Source organism: Taudactylus pleione, unplaced genomic scaffold, assembly GCF_031769625.1.
Source record: "Taudactylus pleione unplaced genomic scaffold, aTauple2 ptg000189l, whole genome shotgun sequence".
Classification (NCBI taxonomy): Eukaryota; Metazoa; Chordata; class Amphibia; order Anura; family Myobatrachidae; genus Taudactylus; species Taudactylus pleione.
In genome coordinates, this window is record NW_028284591.1 from 4604259 (window position 1) to 4626779 (window position 22521).

Genomic DNA, 22521 nt, shown 5'->3' on the forward strand with positions numbered 1-22521 from the left:
TAGGCTTCTATTGGGTAACACCACCTGAAGATGACGTTACCCACCGGGACTAAGCACAGGTATGCATCGCATTCCAGTGCTTAGTGGAAAATGCGGTAAAACCCCAGTTTCAGGGGTTTTACCGCATTTTACCCTATAGTACATCCCACCCAATATCTTTGAGGCATGTATTAAACAAGGTGCTGGGAACGTTCCTATTAGAGACTGTGGCCCATTGTGACATAATGGCAGTGATCGGCAGCATGGCAGACACTGGGGAGGGTACAAGGATGCGGAGGTGACGGGAGGCGTTTCTGACTGGTCACTTTGTTTGCAAAAATGTCGGAGAACGCACAGCCTGGCGTGGTCGCAAACGATGCGACTACGCCGGGCAAGTGGTTAACCCAAATAGTAATGTCCACAACAATCTGGTAATCCGGGTCACATCTTAGCCCTCGGGTGCACATTGGGGCTTTTAAAGTGTATACACAACTAGAAGTCAAATAGCGATGTTAGAACACTGATTTGTACATACACGTAGAACAAACTATGGGCCCCATTTAAGAATGAACGTAAATACCGGCTGCGTTTTTCGAGTTAGTATCTCTGTGATACAAATGATAATGTCACTAGTATTTATCAATACTTACCCCTCCGGCGAGGTCCAGCAAAGTCCTCCTTGTCGGCGAGCACCTCCGCTCAGCTGCTCGGGCTACTGTGTAATGTGCGTGCGTGCCGGTCCGGCAGTGCCTGGAAGGCTTCGTTGAAGCCAGAAGGGAAGTGCTGGGTCCCCATTTCCATCAATGGGGACCACATCACTCTCGCCTTCTAAAGATGGCGAAAACGATGCTGTGACAAACAGCGGTAATAACCGCTGTTTGTTGGATAAAGAAAGGATGACTATAACCCCTGTAGCGAGCGCTAAAGGGATTATGCTTCTTTATTATGGACCCTACAGTAGGTCTATTCCAAACAATGGATGCTTATGGACATATAAATGGTTTTATTTCACCACTGTAATATACTAAGGGGTCTATTTACTAAGCAGTGTTAGGAGACAGAGTGAAAAGTGATGAGGTGCCAGCCAATCAGCTCCCAACTGTCATCTCACAGGCTGTGTTTGAAAAATGACAGTTGGGAGCTGATTGGCTGGCACCTTATCACTTTCTTATCACTTTTCACTCTGTCTCCTAACACTGCTTAGTAAATAGACCCCTGAGTCAGGATGCTACTTCCCCTCCAAAGGGTAACTATAGCTCTCACTTTAGTGGGACTCTCTGCGTGGAACCACAAGTCTCAGCCAGTCTGCTTGTTGCAGTCTCTCCCGCTCAGTGGGTGACGCCACTGGACAATGCGACGCTTTTATCTACGTCCCACTAGCCCAGTGTCATCACCCAGCTCTGCTCTCTCTCCGGCTTCCCTCTGTCACCACTCCAGCTGCCCTTTTTTTTTTTTTATATTAACTTTGTGTAAAATGGCAGTGGCCTCTATGCCCTTCTCCAAAATGGCCTAACTTGAGTAGGATCTCACGGGCCATGAAACGGCTGTCATCAGAATCACCTGTGAGGTAATAGTTTGTGACCACAGCATATTGGACCTTATTCAGAGGCGGCCGTACGGTCTACGACCGCACGGCTGCCTCGATGTTTTGCTAGTGCGCATGCGCACGAGGGAGCCGGCTCCCTCGTGCGCATGCGTGAGACCCGCTACGACCGACAGCGCTGGTCGTAGCGGGTCTCTTTCCAAAGGGGGTGAGCTGTCGATGTTGATTGACAGCTCGCCCCGTTTGGAAGGCAGGCCGAGGGGGGTGGCAGCCCAAACGGAGGCGTTTCCATGGGAACGCCTGCCATTTGGGGGAGGCCCCACTGACATCACTAGTGATGTCAGTGGAGAGCTTCCGGCTCTGACAGAGCCAGAAGCTCTCCGGGGCTTACGACAAGTGAGACCCTACCCTAGGGTCTCGTCGTAAGCCTTGATGGTCGCTGACCATCGTGACCATCTCCCGAGCGGTCGTTAGAGCTGTGGGTGTTAACCCACAGCCTAACGACCGTAACAGAGGCGGGCGGCCAGGATGCAAGTGGCCGTCCAGTTTCTGAGCGACCGCTTGCATCCTCCGACCGCCTCTGAATGAGGCCCATTATCTCTGAGTAGGACAAGGTCTTTTTCGTTATACCTCACAGCTGCAGGGTGTCACATTTGCTCTGCTGAATACTGCAGAGGCACAGTCAAGCGGTTGCAACCTAACTGGAGATTACTGAGGGGCTGGACCCCTTTGGAATCTTGTGGCAGTACTGGGTCTACCATTAGGCAGCTCTAGGCAGCTGCATAGGGCCCCACAATCTGGGGGTGGGGGGTGGGGGGTCGGGCACCACCGAGTCTGCCCATCACATAATTAAGGATGTCTTGTTGTGTTCAATGCAGGCAGGCGGCTGAGGAACTTATAAGGATCCGCATCCGGGCTTCCAGGCACGGCTGTGGCCTCGCAGCCCAAACCCCAGTTTTAGTCACTCCGGGGGTCCGGACTGCTCCCAGGGGACCAGTCTGTGTGCAGTGTCGGCTCCCTCATTGTGTCAGGAGCCAATTGCTGCATGTAATACTGCAGTGCAGCACCCGACTCCTGTCACTGAGTAGTGCAGATTCGGCCCGTACCCCCTTGTGATGCCACTGCTGGTGTGTACTATCACTCTGCCACACCACCAGGGGTGCCAAGATGGGGAGGGAGTGGGTACTAAATACCTGGGCCCGGGCTTGCTGGAGGGGCCCACGTCCGGCGTTGCCCCCCTCCCTCTTACATCAAAGCAGCCCAGTAGACAATCCCAGGACATCAGCTGTTTCTGAGATACTCAAACTAATCATTCCACAGTCAATGTCACTTAAATCACATTTCTTCTCTATTCCGGTGCTTGGTCTGGACAACAACTTAACCTCTTGACCATGTCTGCATGCCCGTATGCATTGTGTTGCTGCCACATGATTTGCTGATTAAATATTTGTATCGATGAGCAGGTGTACAGGTGTACCTTAATAATGTGGCCACAACGTGTTTGGTAATTAGAATATGAAATAAATATTATATAAATAATAATATATATGCTGGCAGAAGGTGTGGTGAGAGAGAGACTCTGTATAACATTTTGGGGTTGATGTAGGGGCCTCAGTGCAGTTGCCATCGTTGGTACATCTGTATAAGGGGTATATATACTAAAGTGACAGTTTTTATAAGTGGAGACGTTGCCCATAGCAACCAATCAGATTATAGCTATTATCTTCTAGAAGGTGCTAGTTAAATGTTAAGTAGAATCTGATTGGTAGCTATGGGCAACATCTCCACTTCCAAAAACTCTCATCTTAGTAAATTTGCTCCCTAAGTGTCTCAAAGTTCGGTGCCCATAGGATTAAATCTCCAAAAAGTTAAATATGAAAAACTTCCAACCAACTCCTCACATATCCCCAGAATTATATAACTGGGTATAAAAGGTTGTCCTAGCATAAGAGAACTCTTATTTCACGCTTAACCCATCTATGCTCTGTTTTCTGTAGCCAATCACGCATGAACTACTGGGTGGAATATTACACAAAGCCGTACTGCCGATATGGACCCTTTTTGGTCGGTATAATCTTTGCAATTATGATTTCCAATAAGCAGAGCACGTACATTAAGAACAGGGTAAGTTGCTGCCATTATAACTATATACAAAGATTGATGTTATTCTAAGATTTGCAAAAACAACAAATTCAGAACTTAAAGTAAGAACTGACGACAGGTTGCCCTCTGGACGTCTCTAAGGATAGGAAATAAAGGTCTGTAAATTACAGTGTACTAGGGACCTTTGTGCTGCTCTCCTCTTTGTGTATCATGGTACCATAGGTATGAGCAGTAACTATGTAAATGTAGCAGTAACTCTGCTACATTTATATATCAGGAAATCCACTAAGCCGGAATGTGTTAGAGGAGCACTGACCTGTAAGCTCAATGTCTTTGTAAATGAAGGCCGGTGAAAACCTTTGTGAACCCACTGTATTCAGGGTACACATGATAAGCACGACACCATGGGCCAAATGTAGTAGTTTGTAAATGGCGGATGCCGACGCGATTCCGACGACGAGATAGTCATTAAATTTAAAGGGGCGATTAGTTTACAGGCAATACCAGGTTGATTTTACTTTAAACTAATTGGTGCTCTAAATGTAGTGACTATCTCTTCCGGAATCACGCCGGGTATTACATTTGGCCCCATGAATTATCTGTAACAGACACTCAAACAAAGGCCCAACAGAAAGCCTGACAATGGAACATGATGCGGTAAATAGGGTCACGGGTAACACATTAACCTCACACAGGGGCTGACGCAGAAATGAATGTAACGCTTGTTGGTGTAGCGGATTTTGCGCATGAACCCAAGCTGAGCGCACGCAAGTACAGGTGATGCAGAGATGCGTATTTCAGTCGCATCTGCCCTTGGGACGGAAGAGGCAGTTGTTGTTGTTGTAGCTAATTGAATTCCCCCCCAATATCTACCACGATGGAACTTGATGTATACTAGCTACACTCAAGGGCGGACTGGGGCTTTCATCGCACTGGGAAATTGGGCTGTGGCCATGCAACACAGAGTGTAGTCCAGGGGTCTTCAAACTTGGCCCTCCAGCTGCTGTGGAACTACACATCCCAGCATGCACTGCCACCTTTTTGATATAACAGCATGCTAAAACTATTAGCAGTGCATGCTGGGATGTGTAGTTCCACAGCATCTGGAGGGCCAAGTTTGAAGACCCCTGGTGTAGTCTCTCAACACCTCCGTCTAAACATGGCTGCTGAGCAGAACATCTGGAAGCGGAGTTGCTCAGACAGACCTCTAGATGGCAGGACCGGCTCATCAGGCTATATGGGACATGTTTGTTGGTTCATCTTTTTCCTATACCTTTTCTTAATCTATATGTTGTGTTTCCCATAGACGCACGCTGTCACGGGCTGGCTGTCTGCTTTGCTCATCATGGTCTTGGTAATAACCCTGGCTTTCGTTCTGGATGATAGTCCCAGTTCCTACTCCATTATGGCGGCTCTTTACCAAGGTGTTCACAGGTCTTTATGGGCAGTTGCTCTTGCCTTGATCCTCATTCTGTGTCACGAAGGATATGGAGGTACAAAAATTTGAATTAAAATGTTTACAATTTTTTCCTCCACCAAATGTACAGAGTAGAACGTAGAAGTAGTCTATATTATAGAATGATGCGCTGATAAAAATTATGCCGCGAGTTGGAGCATGTGCGTCGGACTTGTCCTCCTGCCACCCCCCCCCAAACTATTACAACAGAACTAGTCCTCCATAAAGTTTAAAATCACAATCCCTGTGTGCCCATGGAGGTCCAGTGTAGTGATCATTCAGAGGAAGTGCCAAAGACACTGGGCCTGATTCAGAGCTGAATGCTCTGACCAGAGCGCTCGCTCTGAATCAGGGCCCTCCTACCTTTTTTTGGAGCGTCCTCATGGACGCTCGCATAGCAGTGGGTTACCACCCACAGCTATAGCGAGCGTCCATGATGATGGTCGCGATGGTCTTGACCATCGCGACCATCGGACTTGCGACGGAGACCCCGCGGTAGGGTCTCGCTGCCGCAAGCCCTGGAGTGATTTTGGCTCTATCAGAGCCAAAATCACTCCCACTGACATCACTAGTGATGTCAGTGGGGCCGGCTTGAGACGGTAGGCGTTCCCATGGGAACGCCTCCGTCTGGCAGGCACGCCCCCGGCACGCCCACCAAAGGGGGCGTGCTGTCAATCAACATCGACAGCACGCCCCCTTTGGTGCGAGACCCGGAGCGATGGTGAGCCCGTCGCTCACCAGGTCTCGCGCATGCGCACGACGGAGCTCCCTCCGTCGTGCGCATGCGCAGTGGGGAACATTGACCCGCTTGCAAGCGTCCTGCTGCTCGCGAGCGGGTCTGAATGACCCCCACTGTCTAGACAGCTCGGCAATAACTGGAAGAACTGAACACCGGCCCAAGGAGGAGGTACAGAAGTTTTAATAAAGAGCGAGAGAGAGGGAATGGATAAGAGCAAGAAATAGGAGGGCAGGATAGCTAAAGGGGGAAAAAAAGAGCAAGACGGAGGAGTGGTGAAGAGAAAGAGAAAGCAAGGAAGAGACAGGATACCAAGAGAGAAAAAAGAAAGGTAGCAAACCCCCCCCCCCCCCCACACACACACACACTTTTCAGCACCGGATGTGGATTGAAAGATCTACAGTAAAAAGGTAGACAATGTCTAGATAGACTCCAGATGTTAGACAGACAATGTGTCAACAGGGACAAAAGGTCGACGGGGACTAAAGCTCAACATGTAAGAAGGTCAACATGCACGAATGGTTGACAGGGTCAAAAGATCGACATGCATATGGTTGACACATTTTTTTTTTTTAACCCTAATCTTCACCCTAACTCTCCCCTTGGTCCCTAACTCTAACCGTCCCTTCAAGCACCTAACCCTAACCCTCCCTCCTGGTGCCTAACCATTGGGGTAAGTGCCATATCCCTAACCATTGGGGTAAGTGCCTACCCCTAACACTCCGATAAGTGTCTAACCCTAACTCTAAAGAATGCAAAAAAAATCAGGTGTTGACCATTTATATGTTGACAATTTGCATGTCGACCCTTTTACCCTGTCGACTAGTTGCACCCGTCGACCTTCTTACATGTCGACCTTTAGTGTGTCGACCTTTTGTCCCTGTCGACCTTTTGCCTGTCTAACATCTGGTGTCTACCTTTTTACTGTAGATTTAGACCACATCCCTTCAGCCCATTGGATCCCATGTTTTAGCTATAACTCTACCCTGTCTACATGTTCTGCTGCTTTATGTGTTGTTCTCTCCTTCTGACTTGTAAAACCGTTGTTTATTTTCACTGAGTTTGGAGCTTACTGTACCTCTCTCTGGGCCTCATTTACCAACGAAGCTTAATACCAGCACCATTTTTCATTTAGTATCGCAGTGATACAAATGAAAATGCCACTGGTATTCATAATCACTTACCCCTCCGGCGAGGTCCTCTGCTTAGTTGCTGGCAGCCTAACGCTGCCAGTGATTGGCAGGGCCGTAACTAGGGTAGTGCGGCCGGTGCCATCGCACAAGGAGGGACATGGAGGGAGACAGAGGGGGGAATTAAATTGCAGATGAAGGGTGCGAATTGCTGTTGCCATCTTGTTTATACGCCGGCAATGTCAGCCCGTCTCGCACCCTTCACACCACTGGCTGAATGTTCAATTTCAAGCTCAGGAGGGAGGAAGGGACATAGGGCCTCATTTATCAATAAGTTTTATTAGTCACAACGAGTGATAAAACTTGTTGCGTATGATAAATGGTGCTCCAGCCAATCAGCTCAAAACTGTCATCTGTTTGAAAAATGACATTTGGGAGCTGATTGGCTGGAGCCCCATTTATCATACGCAACGAGTTTTATAACTCGTTGATAAATGAGGCCCAGAGAGAGAGAGCGCAGACACTACCTGTTGCAGACTTGCAGCATCAGCTTCTGATGGGGACGGGCAATTCACAGCATTAGGCTTCGCCCCTACCCAAACATCCGCAAATCCTGGCATTATGTCAGCAAGGGGGCGGGGCTTAATCATCAGCCATGGTCCAACAGTGACTGTGCTGTGATGGACATCGGAAGCCCGACATCGAAGAGTTGCCGGGCTTCCAACATTAAAAGATGCGTTGCGATGGGAACTAGCCATCGCATCGCAACAATTCAATACTATAACCATCGAATGGCCGATGTGTGTAGATGGTACCGATGTTTATGCATAAGAGCGACATTGGACGGATATGAGAAGGCAGCAGTGGGCGTCTTGTGTCGGCTGTGCTTTGGCAGGCATTAGCATACAGTATTTTAGCAACTGCGATCCAAAAGAGATTGCAGTTGTGATTTGCATTTGCGCCCGCTACTGAATCAGTCCCTGTATACTTCAGGATAATTATGTTTATGTCTAATGAAGTGTAAGTTTACAAGTGGTTCATCGAATCCTTACCGTTCCCACCGTGATTGGGGACACATTCCGACTACGATTTCAGTGCACAAGGCACAGGACTGACCTATTGTGTACACTCGTCCTACTTCATTTTAATATTCCAATGACTTTGTATTCAGCAGTTACATTGGCCTCATGAATAATTCTGGTAAAGGTATTTAGGTACCAGCATGATGTTTGGTAAAAGTGCTCTGGAAACCATGACCTGATCCTCTGCAAACATCTCTGCTGTCCTCCCTTCCTCTGCACTGCTGTTACACATATCCGCAATGGCGCAATCCGATGAAATTTTGAATAAAAATAACATTTTCAGAATATCCTCTTTAATGCTGACGCTTTTTCTTCATAGGTCACATAAATAAAATGCTATCATGCAGCATATGGAGCTTGCCGTCTAGGATCAGCTATGCTTGTTACATGGTGCACCCTATCATTATAATATTGTACTGTGGACTGCAAGAGACGCTGTTTCACTATCAGGACATTAACATGGTGAGTTATTGTTTAATCGGTATCCGTAACGCAGTAATGTATGAAATACGCTATTCTAATGCTATTCCGAAACCTAAACCCACTTTATTTATAAGCAGACGACTGCTCGTATCAGGAGAGATATTGCGCATTGCAGCTGAACAATCGCACATTGAAGAAAGCACAGACACAATAGAATTAAGGCTCTTACAATTTACATTTAAGAGCCACTTTGCACGGGGCATTGACCTGGTTATTTTTTGCGTCCACATGGAAAACTAAGACTTGCGGGTGGGTATGTTGGGTGCCAGACCCTCCCTTCTCATCCTGCGCCCCTGGCGAGTGCCAGCCCGGCTGAGTGGTAGCTATGGCTCTGCAGAAAAGACCCAGACAAGTAATCTTCTGTGTCTTATGAAGCTCTAACAAATTATGTTTGGGTGGACTTATGCTTTGAACATTAAAGTGTCTCAGTTTATCTCACACACAACTCCTGCACTACATACAAATACAAATCAAAATGTGTTAGTTAACTATTATTATTATTTCTCACTATTTATTTTATTTATTTATTACCAGTTATTTATATAGCGCACACATATTCCGCAGCGCTTTACAGAGAGAATATTTGCCCATTCACATCCGTCCCTGCCCCAGTGGAGCTTACAATCTATATTCCCTAACACATGCTCACACACATACACACTTGTGGTCAATTTTGAGGGTAGCCAATTAACCTACCAGTATATTATTGGAGTGTGGGAGGAAACCGGAGTACCCGGAGGAAACCCACGCAAGCACAGGGAGAATATACAAACTCCACACAGTTAGGGCCATGGTGGGAATTGAACCCATGACCTCATTGCTGTGAGGCAGTAACGCTAACCATTACACCGTCTGTGCTGCCAACCCAACTACGTGATTCCGTAGTATTGGTGAACTGTATGAAAATACTATTGTTCTACCTGCCCAAATATAACTAGGAGTGGTGCCAGATTAGCAACAGGCTGGCTGGGGCAATCACCCAGGAGCCCCCACACATAGCTACATCCAGGGCTAGATTTAAATTGGAGCAGATGGAGCTACAACTCCAGGCCCCCACATAAAAATAGGCCCATTATAATGGCAGAATGATGATGACCAGCTCCTAGTTAGCCACACAATTAGCCATAAATTATAAGTATTAAAATTGTGTTTCTATTTTTTTCACAAACTTATTACATTTTTCTATTTTTATGTATTTAGGGAGACAGTGGGGCTGATAGTGTAGGGGTGTACACTCCCACATGGCTCTGGCCACACCCACACATCACTGGCCACACCCTCACATCATTGGTAACAGCTCCTCCCCTTCTCAATGTAGGCCCTTGATTATTTGCAGACCCAGGCCCATAATACCGGCCTTGACTACATCACTAGTGTGTTGGGCATTGTGACATAGGCCCGTATTCAATTTGAGGCGAAGAGTCCAGACTTTTCGCCTGCTGGACTTTTCGCCTCCTTCGCCTGTTTTCCAGGCGGAAGAGTATCACGCGCGTGCCCAATTATCCCCGTATTCAATTTCAAAGGATGCGAAAATGGGACCCGGCGAAACTGGCAGCGGCGAAAAAATATGGGAAATTTTGGGAAAACATCCTATCACCCCCCTAAAGATGTCCAGACATGGGGGATCACTATGGGTACCTCCGTTTTTGCCTGCTGAAGGGAAGTCGGGTTTTTAAATAGCCGCGGCAGGTGCATAAATACGGCTTTGAGAAGGTGATGAAGAATAGCATTTAGCTATTTTTTGGGGGAAAAATAACTATGCCCATCAAATTTGGGGTACATGCAGTGGCGTATCTATAATGGGTGCCCAGGGGGGCCCTGCACCGCACCCATTTTTTTAAAACTTACCACCGCGGCCATTTTCCCAGTGTTCTGCACATGTGCAGTAGACTCCGGGCACACTCTAGTGCCCGGAGTCTACTAAGGCTCTGGTGGCTGGCCAGCTGCGTCAGTCGGCTGCCAGCCACCAGGGAGAGAGGAGGGGGCCCAGCACGGCAAGTGCACATGGGCCCCCTCCTCTCTTAAGATGCCCCTGGGTATATGAAAATAGGTGCAAGCATATTTTTAAGTCCCTAAAATGATTTTTTTAAATTCTTCAAAAATGCACCTGCCGCTACTCCCCGCAATGAAGAAAACACCTGCCACATACTTTGGAACCCCTCTGGATTTAATTTAGCTATTTTAGAAGTGTGGGCCTGATTCAGAGCCGGACGCAATTAGCGCTCGCTCGTCCTGAAAATAGGGGTGGCTATTCAAATGAACCATTCGCTGTTTGCGGTCTGTTCACGCCTCTAGGTCTGATCGAGCGTACAAAACTTGCGGTCGTTTTTTGGGAAACTACGCCCCATGGCCGCTCGCATCCTACGTCATGTCCGCTATTTATTAGATTAATCAAGTACATCGACCAGGCTATGAACTGCTCGCTATTCTTGTGGTTGGTTTTTGCTACCACAATTTTGCGAGCAGTTCTGGCTTAAAAAAAACCCAGTGACGTGGTCAATGACGCTGCTGTTTTAAATATGCACACCCATAAAACGCCCGTTTTGACCTTTAAGCACACCTGCGATCGGATCTCCACTCCCCGTTTTCAAGCACCTTCCCCTGTTACCACCCACAAACGCCTCATTCTGTCACTCAAATTATCAGGCATTCGCTATTTTGCGAGCACATGAATTTCGGCCGCACTGACTGGTTCGCGCATGCGTATAACAATCCGTACGCATGCGCAGTTGGGCAAACATCGCTCGGAGTGAACGAGCTGCCGCTTACGAGTGGCTCTGAATCAGGCCCTGTGTTCCCTATTTTATTTTTTTTTAACCAAAAATTTAAAATAGTTATTTTTTTGGGGTGTCCCGATTTTTTTTTTTTTTTTGTAACTTTTTTTAACACACATTGTTTTTACGGGGCATTCCCAGGGGTGCAGGCTATTTTTTTTTAAGCCTGCACCCCTAAACCCCAATTCTGCACTTTTTTTCACCAGCTAAAGACTGGAGCAAACTTATCCCCGTTTTTTATCAAAGACTTTTTGCACTAGCGATGTAATTGAATACGGGCCATAATGTGAACTGGGACTTCTGTGTAGCATAATGTGAATTGGGGGTACTGCAGTGTGTTTTGTGGTGCTGGGAGAACTTACACATTACACTTTTTAATAACATCGTCAGTATATCATTTTGGCAAAATTATTAGTAGTGGCTCCATCAATAAATTGCTCTGGGGCCACCACATACCTTACTCCAGCCCTGACTAGAGTGTATTATGGGTCTGATCCAGAGATGGACACTAATGCCATTGCAGCTGTGTTTCCATACGCAAAGCAGTTGCGAAAATATGCTAATGTCTGCAAAGATCTCCCGAGTGCGGCGTCGCTTGCCTGCGTATATATCGGTAACATTGACGCACATCGGTGGCCATCTTGCCCTTGTGGCAGACTGACCTGTCGCAGCCTTGGGAGCTCTACTGACACTCACAGTGGCTGATTTATGCACGCCCATGTAACAGCGTTCAGACGATCAGACACGCCTATTTTCTTATCACTCCTCGTTACCACCCCCCCAAACACTGACACTGAATACCTGTCACTCACTGTGTGATGGATTCCTATGTGCATCCGTAATCGCAGTGTGATCGCTTTGCACGCACAGTGCGCGCTTATACGCATGTGCTATGGAAAACAATCACTCGAATCCGTACATATCTCTAAAACAGGCCCTATGTCTGATAGAATGTAATTTCAATAATCTGTCCTCCAGTGTTTTTGTCTCGCATTTGTGTTTGGAACAAGTCACTTTTTTCCCACCAAGGAAACTGACTCACTCTCTCTCTCCCCCCCTCTCTCTCTCCCCCCCTCTCTCTCTCTCCCCCTCTCTCTCTCTCCCCCTCTCTCTCTCTCTCCAGTTCTACCTGTTTGTTGGACACTCCGTACTGACGTTCATCGCTGGACTGGTTCTCACAGTGTTGATTGAAAGACCATTCCAACAACTGCTCCTCAATTAGTAGTATAGAGTGTACATTCACGTCACATTAAACCACATTATCAGTCTGTAAATAAATGGGCTGTGTTGGACTACAGTAATGACTGCAGTGGATGTTACAGTACTATACAATATACAACAAACCAAGTAAAATGTTTTGTCATAGTTCCACAAGAAAATGCGCCTACGGGGCTTCTGTAACTATGGGGGTGATTCAGTAGCGCACACAGACAGCTTTGCAATTCCGTCCTTGCAAATATGCAAAATGCAGCAAGAGGTGTCTGACACACCCTGCTGCATTTGCGGGCACCAGCACTGCGGCCGAGGTCGCGATGGTGGACAGCGCTGGCCAGCTGTCCACCAAAAGTGGCCCGATGATACTTAATCTGCCGTACCCAGCTGTGTGCCCTTCCACGCCACATGACCTCCTCAGCATGACCTATCGGAGGAAGAAGAGGAGGGAATGTGTAATTTTACTAAGGTTTCTGGATTTCCGGCGCTAGTATTCTAATCGCCGGCATCCCCAATGTCGGGAGACTGAGCGTATCCCAATCAAGCATTTGCCATGTTGGGGCCGTGGGTTTGCTGTCTGCTAACAATATCTGTGTTTGCGTGGGCCGATAAGGAGAAAATGGCTTATTATCACGGATTTGGTTTTGCCTGCCCTCAAAATCCCTGATAAGTGCCGGCATCAGGGCTAATTGGATATAACCGGGTGAGGTAATTTACCGTGGCTAATTGGCAGTGGCGTAACTAGGGTATTTGGAGCCCAGGGCAAATTTGAAAAGGGAGCCCCCCCCCAACATCCCGAGATGTGCGCGCGCCGAAGGTGGGAAAAAAATGGGCGTGGTCACTTGAAAATGGGGCGTGTCGACATGACACACCCCTTTATTTTCACGCTGAACATTCCTATCCATATGCACCTTAACCCCAGTAGTACCCCATTTACAGTGCCCCCAGTATGCAGTTGTGGTCCCTCTTATGCAGGCCCATAGTAGTGCCCCTTATACAGTATCCCCAGTAGTGGTCCCCCTTATACAGCCCCCAATTAGTTCCCCTTACTCAGTACCCCCAGTAATAGCCTCCCCAAATGCAGTGCCCCCAGTAGCAGTCCCCACAATGCAGTGCGCCCAGTAGCGGTATCCCCTTATGCAGTGCCCTTTATATGGTGCCCCCAGTAGTAGTACCCCCCCTATGCAGTGCCCTTTATATAGTGCCCCCAGCAGTAGTCCCCCCCATGCAGTTTTCCCAGTAGTGGTCCCCTTATGCAGGCACCCTGTAGTGATCCCCCCTATCCAGTGCCCCCTGTAGTGGCCCTTCCTATTATTGCCCCCAGTAGTGGTCCCCCGAGTGCACTGCCTCTAGTAGTAGGCCCCTTTTATAATGCCCCAGTGGTAGTTCCCCCCCCCAAGTAGTAGTCCCCATTAGAGTAGGTCCTCCCAATTGGGCCCCCAGTAGTAGCCACCTCTCCCCCAGTAGAGGTCCCCCCAGTAGTAGCCACCCCTCCCCCAGTAGAGGTCCCCCCAGTAGTAGCCTCCCCTCCCCCAGTAGAGGTCCCCCCAGTAGTAGCCACCCCTCCCCCAGTAGTAGCCACCTCCCTCCCCCGTTGTGCAGATAGGTTAAAAAATAAATACATATATATATATTGTGACACAGTCAGATTAGGGGGTCCCTCTCCTGGGTAGGGGACTCCTTCCTTACACACTCAGCAGCCAGGAAACAGTACGCCAGACTGGATTCGAGTACAAGCTGGTCGGCGCCAGTCTTTATTGTGCAAAACAGAAACAACAAAAGAAACCATAAACATAAAACCTAGCCCTGGCCGGGCTCTAACTTTACAGGTGGTTCCCTCACTACCAGAACCTGGCAGGGCCTAATGCCCTCACCAGCAACAAAGGCACAGCACAACACTCACACTTAGGTTTCCAAGTGTCTCTGAGCAAACTCCCTGCCTGCTCTCCCAGGTGAGACACTCAGCCCTAAACACACAAGGCTTATATTGGCCACTCTCAGGTGGGAACCCTAACAAGCCTGTTACCAGGTTGCGAGAACCAAAACCTGGAGTGGCCGTGGGTGGAGCCCTCCCTCTCCTCTCACCCACAACCCCCAGGTCCCAAACCAGCTTTTCAAAAAGCCGAGACTCAAGCCTGCTACACTGCAGACTTTCTCCTGGGGGTTTAGAACACATAAGACAGGAATCTGGGACAAATGTACCTGCCACAGACCACTTTACCAGTGATCCTATCACAATATATATATATATAAAAATATACTTACCTGAATCTCTGCTCCTGGTTCTGCTCGCGACGCCGCTCCCGCCCGGGCTGGCGCGCTCAGCATTATGGGACAGACGTCATGACATCAGTCCCATTACCCACTGCAGGAGCCGGACGGAAGTGGGTGGGTAATGGGACTGCTGCAGTGGGTGCTGCAGCAGTCAATGAGAGTCTATCTGACTCTCATTGGCTGCTGTTTAACACACGCATCGCCGCCAGCGCTGGCGGTGATGCGTGTGTTATGCACAGCCTGAGCCCGCCTCCTGGCGCTATTGGGCAAGCGCTCAGGGGGAGGGAACGGGCTCAGGCGTGCAGCACAGGACCGGCGCTGGAAGCCTAGCGCCGGTCCTGTGTAAATGTGTAGCGCTGACCGCACTCACTGCGGTCGGCGCTACATTAGCTAACTAGTACCGGCCGGCGGTCCCCCCCCCCCGCGCTGCTAGTCTCACGGCGCCCAGGGCACATACTCCGCTCGCCCTGCCCTAGCTACGACACTATATACAATGATGCTTTGAGAGAAAGGGGGAATGCCGAGGTCATCGCTGGGGTCTCAGAAAAGAAACTGACCTGTTTACTAGATTGGGGGCTATGGATAGAGATTGCAATCAGCCCCCTCAGGACGACATGCCTTTTTAGTATCATACACTACTCAAAAAAACAAAACAAATGAAATGATATGAAAGCCCCTCACATATGTTTTGCTCTTGCTTTAATTTCTTTTCATGCTGGTAATACTCTTTGAGAAAATAGGAAGTGCAACAATGTTGTGCTAATTCATGGGCAGTTCATAAATGAATAAATAAAAGGCTTGCCAATGATCAAAAGTATTCAAAAAAAAATTAAACATCATGATTATATTGCAACACATCAATGAAAGGTCAACGAGGAAAGAAAGAAAACAAGTCTATATTGTATACATTACTACATTTATTCCATTCCATTGTATTATTTTATATCACTTAGCGGCTCATATGTGACCCATTTATATTTCCTCATCTCCAAGACTAGTTGAGAGGGGACATGCTATCAGTTCTAAGACATACAACATGTCTCGCACCACTTCAAACGCAGTCTGAAATCCCAATTATAATAGCAGACTGTGATCTCATTCAATATGACAAAAAATATATATATATATATATATAAAAATATACTTACCTGAATCCAAGCTGCTCCTGTCCGCGACGCCGCTCCCACCCGCCAGTCCGCCCGGGCTGGCGCGCTCAGCATTATGGGACAGACGTCATGACGTCAGTCCCATTACCCACTCCAGGAGCCGGACGGAAGTCCGGCTCTTGCAGTGGGTGCTGCAGCAGTCAATGAGAGTCTATCTGACTCTCATTGGCTGCTGTTTAACACACGCATCGCCGCCAGCGCTGGCGGCGATGTGTGTGTTATGCACAGCCTGAGCCCGCCTCCTGGGGCTATTGGGCAAGCGCTCAGGGGGAGGGAACGGGCTCAGGCGTGCAGCACAGGACCGGCGCTGGAAGCCTAGCGCCGGTCCTGTGTAAATGTGTAGCGCTGACCGCACTCATTGCGGTCGGCGCTATACTGGCTAACTAGGGCGGGCGGGCCAGTACCGTGGCCGGCAGCGCCCCCCGCGCCGCTGGTCCAACGACGCCCAGGGCACGCACCCCGCTTGCCCTGCCCTAGTTATGCCACTGCTAATTGGATACTGGCCAATGCATACTAGGTAAGAATGTCACTTTGTCTTGGTTCCGTGTAGCTGTGCTGCTATGTACCCACACTGCAGAAGACCCACAGACCCTGGCGCCTTTACAAGAAAGATTTGTCTTAATTAAACTTATATTAAAAGCTGCTTCCCATGTGCATTACATATCCAGTGGATTATGATAATCCCGTCACTTTGCCCCCCCATCTGTGATACTGTCTGAGCCGATCGCACCTTTGTGCGTACACTTCGGGTAACATGCGCCATAGGGGTTTTCACAGTTTTTCATGAATGTGCAGTAGCGAATAATCGCTCAACTATATGAACGTTGCCATTGCGTGCGGATCTCGCCCGACTCAGAAAACTATATGAACGTCCCCATTGCGTGCGGATCTCGCCCGACTCAGAAAACTATATGAACGTCGCCATTGCGTGCGGATCTCGCCCGACTCAGAAAACTATATGAACGTCGCCATTGCGTGTGGATCTCGCCCGACTCAGAAAACTATATGAACGTCGCCATTGCGTGCGGATCTCGCCCGACTCAGAAAACTATATGAACGTTGCCATTGCGTGCGGATCTCGCCCGACTCAGAAAACTATATGAACGTCGCCATTGCGTGCGGATCTCGCCCGACTCAGAAAACTATATGAACGTCGCCATTGCGTGCGGATCTCGCCCAACTCAGAAAACTATATGCACATTGCCATTGCGTGCGGATTGTTCCCGACTCAGAATCTGGCCCTTTATGTTTTTATGGCCCATATACGTTCCACATCAGTTCGTCACAGAGATCTATAATAATTATAGTTGGAGTAAAACATTGTAGTCGGCATCCTGACTGTCACGATGCTCCAGAATCCTGACCACTGACATCCCGATGGTGAGTATTACGTACTTGCCTACTTTTGAAAAAGCATTTCAGGGAGATTGTGAAAGCAGCACCTATGAGTGTGGCGGTAAAGTGGGCGTGTACTGCTACATCTGAGAGGCGTGTCATAAAATTGATTTACAATTTTACATACACATGTAAATGAGCCCCAAAGCACTTAGTAAGATCTACTTGTTGATGAAAACACACTGATACTTCTCAGAAAATACATGTAACCATTGGGATCATTGTGCCTTATACCCAATGCAGGGATATTATACTAATGATCCCATTTGAATGTATCTATCTCTGTTTTTTCTTTTATATAACAGTGTCATAATGGGGGAAAGGTGAAATGAGGGACATTGGTAGACTCTTCAGGGAGACAGGGAGATTGAGGGGAGGGTTAGGGTTAGGCTGCGGGAGGGGAGGGTTAGGGTTAGGCTGCAGGAGGGGAGGGTTAGGGATAGGGACGATATGTCAACATTTAAACATGTCGGCATTTAACCTAAAGGATGAATGTCAACATGATCAATGTCGACATTAAGACCATGTTGACATTCTCATGTTGACATTATGTCTGTCGCCATATCATACCACACCCCTATGGATGCGTACATGAATTAAATTATGAGTAAATAAAAACTTAGGGCCTGATTCAGAGCCGTTCGCTATTTGCGGTCGTTTGTTCAAAAACAAGGGGTGGCTATTCAAATGATCCATTCGCAAATTGCAGTCTGTTCACACCTCTAAGTCTGAACGACCGAGCAAAACATACGCTCGTTTATTTGATAAAAACGCCCCCTGGCCGCTCGCACCATACGTCATGTCCGCTATTTATTAGATTAATCGAGTACATCGTACAGCGTATGAACTGCTCGCTATTCTTGTGGTTGGTTTTTTGAACCGCTATTTTGCGAGCAGTTCTGAGTTAAAAAAACCCACTGACGTGGTCAATGACGCTGCTGTATTAATTATGCACTCCCTTAAAACGCCCGTTTTGACCTTTAAGCACGCCTGCGTTCGAATTCCACTCCCCCGTTTTCAAGCACCTTCCCCTGTTACCACCCACATACGCCTCATTCTGTCACTCAAAATAGCAGGCACTCGCTAGATAGCGTACAAACGATTTTCGGCCGCACTGACTGGTTCGCGCATGCGTACTAAAAACCGTACGCATGCGCAGATGTGCGAACATCGCTCGGAACGAGCGTACTGCCGCTAGCGAGCGGCTCTGAATGAGGGCCTTAGTGGTCATCGAAGCATTCTTTTTCAAATGTTGGGAATCGGGATTTCACATGACATGAAAGTAAATTCCACACAAAACACAGCTTTACATAAAGACACAACATGAAAGCTATGAAACATGATGATGATAATGTTACACATTTAATAGTTCATAGCTGGGCATACACTATACAAGTATCTATCAGATATCTGTCCAATCTGGCTGGTTGGAAAACCTGATAGTGTGTGGGAGCAAATTACGTTTTGCTATATGGTCCCAAACATTGGAAAACGACCAAAATCTAAAATTTGTTTGATTTAACCAATTTGTCTGAACGACCATTTTTGTCTGTTTTCCAGTGTTTGCGAGCAAATGGTCGATGGTCGTATGATTGATAGATGGTAATGGTTGGGTAGGACTGCGCTCTACTGTGTGAGTAGATGTGGTGTGTAAATAGGCTGAAGGGTGTGGTTGATGTGTTTGTGGGGTGCTGCACTTTCCCGATCGCAGGAGTACCGGGTCCTGCGTATAATTTAGATAGAGAAGGTGGGGGACGGAAGGTGCGCTCGCCCTGTGGGTGCAATGATACTTGGGGAGTGTTGGATTGTGTATGTGGTTGCTAGTGTGGTTGGTGTGGTTGTGTGGAGAGGGGTGGACCATATGAATGAGAGAGGCGGACACAAGGTGGGAATAAATTGTTTTATTGGAGTAGTCACAATGCTTCTCCTATGTGGTCTCGGGCACAAGGTGGGTGTGGTGGTGGGTGAGAGAGAGGGAGAGACTGGGGAGGTGGGTCGACCCTTTCAGGGGGCGCCTTGCCGTGCGGTTCAGTAGACCGGCACAGTACCCCTGCTGGACCTTTGGTCGACAGTCTTAGGAGTCTCGGTGGGTGGGAGGGGGGAGAGAGATGGGGGTGTGTGAAGCAGCAGGTATGGTAGGTGGGTGTATATACCTGGCAGCGTCCCGCGTGTATATCAAAGTCTCGAAGTCTGATACCTAGGTATCAGACTTCGAGACTTTGATATATACGCGGGACGCCACCTTCCGTCCCCCACCTTCTGTATGATTGATAGATGTCCAACAGATAATTGTATAGTGTATGCCCAGCATAAGTAAGGAGCCCGATATATATGCCAGATCATCTCAGTCTGCCCATTCCGCTCCTGCTCTGACTGCTGTTTGTCCTGTCCCTCCTCCCCCCACTCCGCTCCGGCTCGACCTACCCACACCGATCCGTCCCAGCTACCACCCACTGCTTCGTCCACTTCCCCCAGCCATGCTGTACTCTGTACCATCCCCACCACTCTCATACTTACCCTGTTCCAGGTAGCCGGCCAGATCCTACTCTTCGGTGGTGCTAGGTCTGTCCCGTCTCCCTAACAGTTGGAGCCGTTGGATAGGCAGCGCAGTGCTGCACCCACGGCGCCTTCATGTTGGAGACTGTACAGACCTTACACAATTATTATTATATATATGTTTAACTTTTCAAGCATAAGGAAAGAAATAAGTGAGTGAGGATGGCATCGCATGCACAGTATAGGTTGTCCATGCTGACCGGGCTGCACAGGGGTTAGCAATTTCCCATCGCAGTGCTGGTGTCTTTGGCTTGATCCAGACCAGGAGACCCTCTGTTTACTGTGCTAAGCATGTGGAATTTTACATTGGCTAAATGCAAAAATTAATAAGAGCAAGATTATTTAATAATTTAGTAAAACATCTGCCTTCACACCCTGGTAAAGAGCTTATGAAGGACTCTAGTGAAGGTAACGCTGGGCTTCTATTGTTTAACAGTTGCCTGCTGTGGTGCAATGGTCAGTTTTTATATTTATTTACTAGTTGACAGTTACTTATATAGCCCCCAGCATATTCCGTTTACAATTGGGAAAAAAACTGTAATAGCAGAGTACTAAAACCAGACTGGGTAATAAAATGCAGACAGAGGGCCCTGCTCACAAGCTTACACTACTGTATAATATGGAGACAATGCTTTATTATGTTTTATGCTATTAAACAACGAATGCAATAAATTATGCTTTGAATGTTCTATTTAAATAAAGTTTTCTTTAAAAAAAAACAAAAAAATCCTTATTGTGTTTCGGTTTTACTTGCACTATTGGTGGACAAATGTGATAATGCTGACATTATGGTCCTAATCTGACTCATGGTCCAGCCCCTGCAGCCAAGGTGAGTGCAGAAGAGCCCAAGTTAACCGCACTCAGGGCCTGATTCAGACCCGGTCACAAGCGGGGTAGGGAATTTGTCCCGATTGCCTGTCGTTGTAGTGTGTACCCTTACACACCGTGCATGTTTTACAGATTTCATCAGTGTCACAATTTTTTAAATGTGTTAGCCAGTAATGACTACACCTGTGCGCCAACTGGGAGGTCTGGAAAACATGCCCTGTTAGGGGTCCCAGAGAACTGGAGTGTTGGGAAACACTGTTTTAGAACTACAGCAGATGTTGAGTAACCATGATGAATTCTTTAATTTGGTTTTTGGTGGACAACCTTTTACAGACATTAACTTGCATCAGGTGCTTGGGATGCGCAAATACAAATCCTACACGACATACTGTACCTTAAACATGCGTGTGAGAATAAATCAGGCACATTTCTAGGCACCATGGTTGTCTTGCGTCCTCAAGTCTCCACTGTAGTTGATGATATGTCCTATTGGTATAGAACTAGGTTTACAATAGGCACCAGCAGAATTGTGAAGTGGAGTTTAGGCCACATCGTGATCCTGAAACAGGCCTGTAGGTTTATTAGGGAACAGCGGTAAATACACAGTGGTGTAGTCTCACCTCTATGGGATCTAAGAACACGAATTTGGCATGGGTTCCCGCATGCACACTAGTGTACTGGCAGCCATCTTGGTAAAGGTGCCCAGTCGGCATCACTGTAGGGAGGAAGCAGACAGTGCAGGAGTGCAGTCCTCTCCAGCAGTAGTCATTTAATACATGATCATCTCCACAACTCATCTCTCCACGCATAACAGTTCACAAATACAGTATATGATGAGCTCAACTCAAAGTACACCAATACAAGTTCAAACTTTAACTTAGGGCCATACAATTTAGTCAAGGGCGGCTTAAGAGAGGAGGGGTCTCATGTGCAGTTGCCGTGCTGCCCACCCCCCTCTTGCCGCTGCAGTTGCCGAGTATACACTGGCCCTGTGCCGGAGTCTACGGCGTCTGCACAGGTCTCCGGAAACATGGAGCCTACGCCATGTTTTCGGTGACTTCTCTATTGCTCATGCCCAGATTTTCCCATATATATCTGCGTTTCCGGCACTGGAGAGGTCAGTATAATGTATGGGTGCAGGGTGTGTGGTTGTGCATTAAAAATGCGGTTGATGATAAAAATGCGCCCCATAATCTCCTAATATTTGTCCAATAAATTACTGAAATCTTTCCCACCTTATCTGCTATATAATCGAGAATCCATTTCAATTTATGTTCTGGAATTTTAGTTTGTTTAATTAGTAATATGAATATCATACAAACATGGAGACGGCGAGATTCATGTAAACCTGCGCATCACTGGAACCATCTGCTGCACATTATTACCCTGCAGAAATCTGTTCTGTCCTCTTCTGTCCTAGCTAATGTATGATTGCCTATATAAGAGCTATGGGCCTGTTTCAGAGCCGGACGCAATTAGCGCTCGCTCGTCCTTAAAATAGTGGTGGCTATTCAAATGAACCGTTCGCTCTTTGCGATCTGTTCACGCCTCTAGGTCTGAACGAGCGAACAAAACTTGCGGTTGTTTTTTGGGAAATTACGCCCCCTGGCCGCTCGCATCCTACGTCATGTCCGCTATTTATTAGATTAATCGAGTACATCGAACAGGGTATGAGCTGCTCGCTATTCTTGTGGTTGGTTTTTGCTACCACAATCTTGCGAGCAGTTCTGGCAATAAAATAACCCAGTGACGTGGTCAATGACGCTGCTGTTTTAATTATGCACACCCATAAAATGCCCGTTTT

At 47.7% G+C, this 22521-nt stretch overlaps 1 protein-coding gene across 1 annotated transcript in view; it reads left to right on the forward strand.

Moving 5' to 3' along the window:
- The window catches only part of LOC148519509 (O-acyltransferase like protein-like), a 48556-nt gene extending 35906 nt beyond the window's left edge, over window positions 1-12650 (forward strand). The window contains exons 7-10 of the mRNA XM_088476476.1: window positions 3520-3646; window positions 4932-5118; window positions 8349-8491; window positions 12410-12650. Of these exons, the coding sequence (XP_088332602.1) occupies window positions 3520-3646; window positions 4932-5118; window positions 8349-8491; window positions 12410-12508 (556 nt within the window). The 3' untranslated portion in view covers window positions 12509-12650. The remainder of the gene's footprint in view (window positions 1-3519; window positions 3647-4931; window positions 5119-8348; window positions 8492-12409) is intronic.
- The last annotated feature ends 9871 nt before the right edge of the window (window positions 12651-22521 follow it).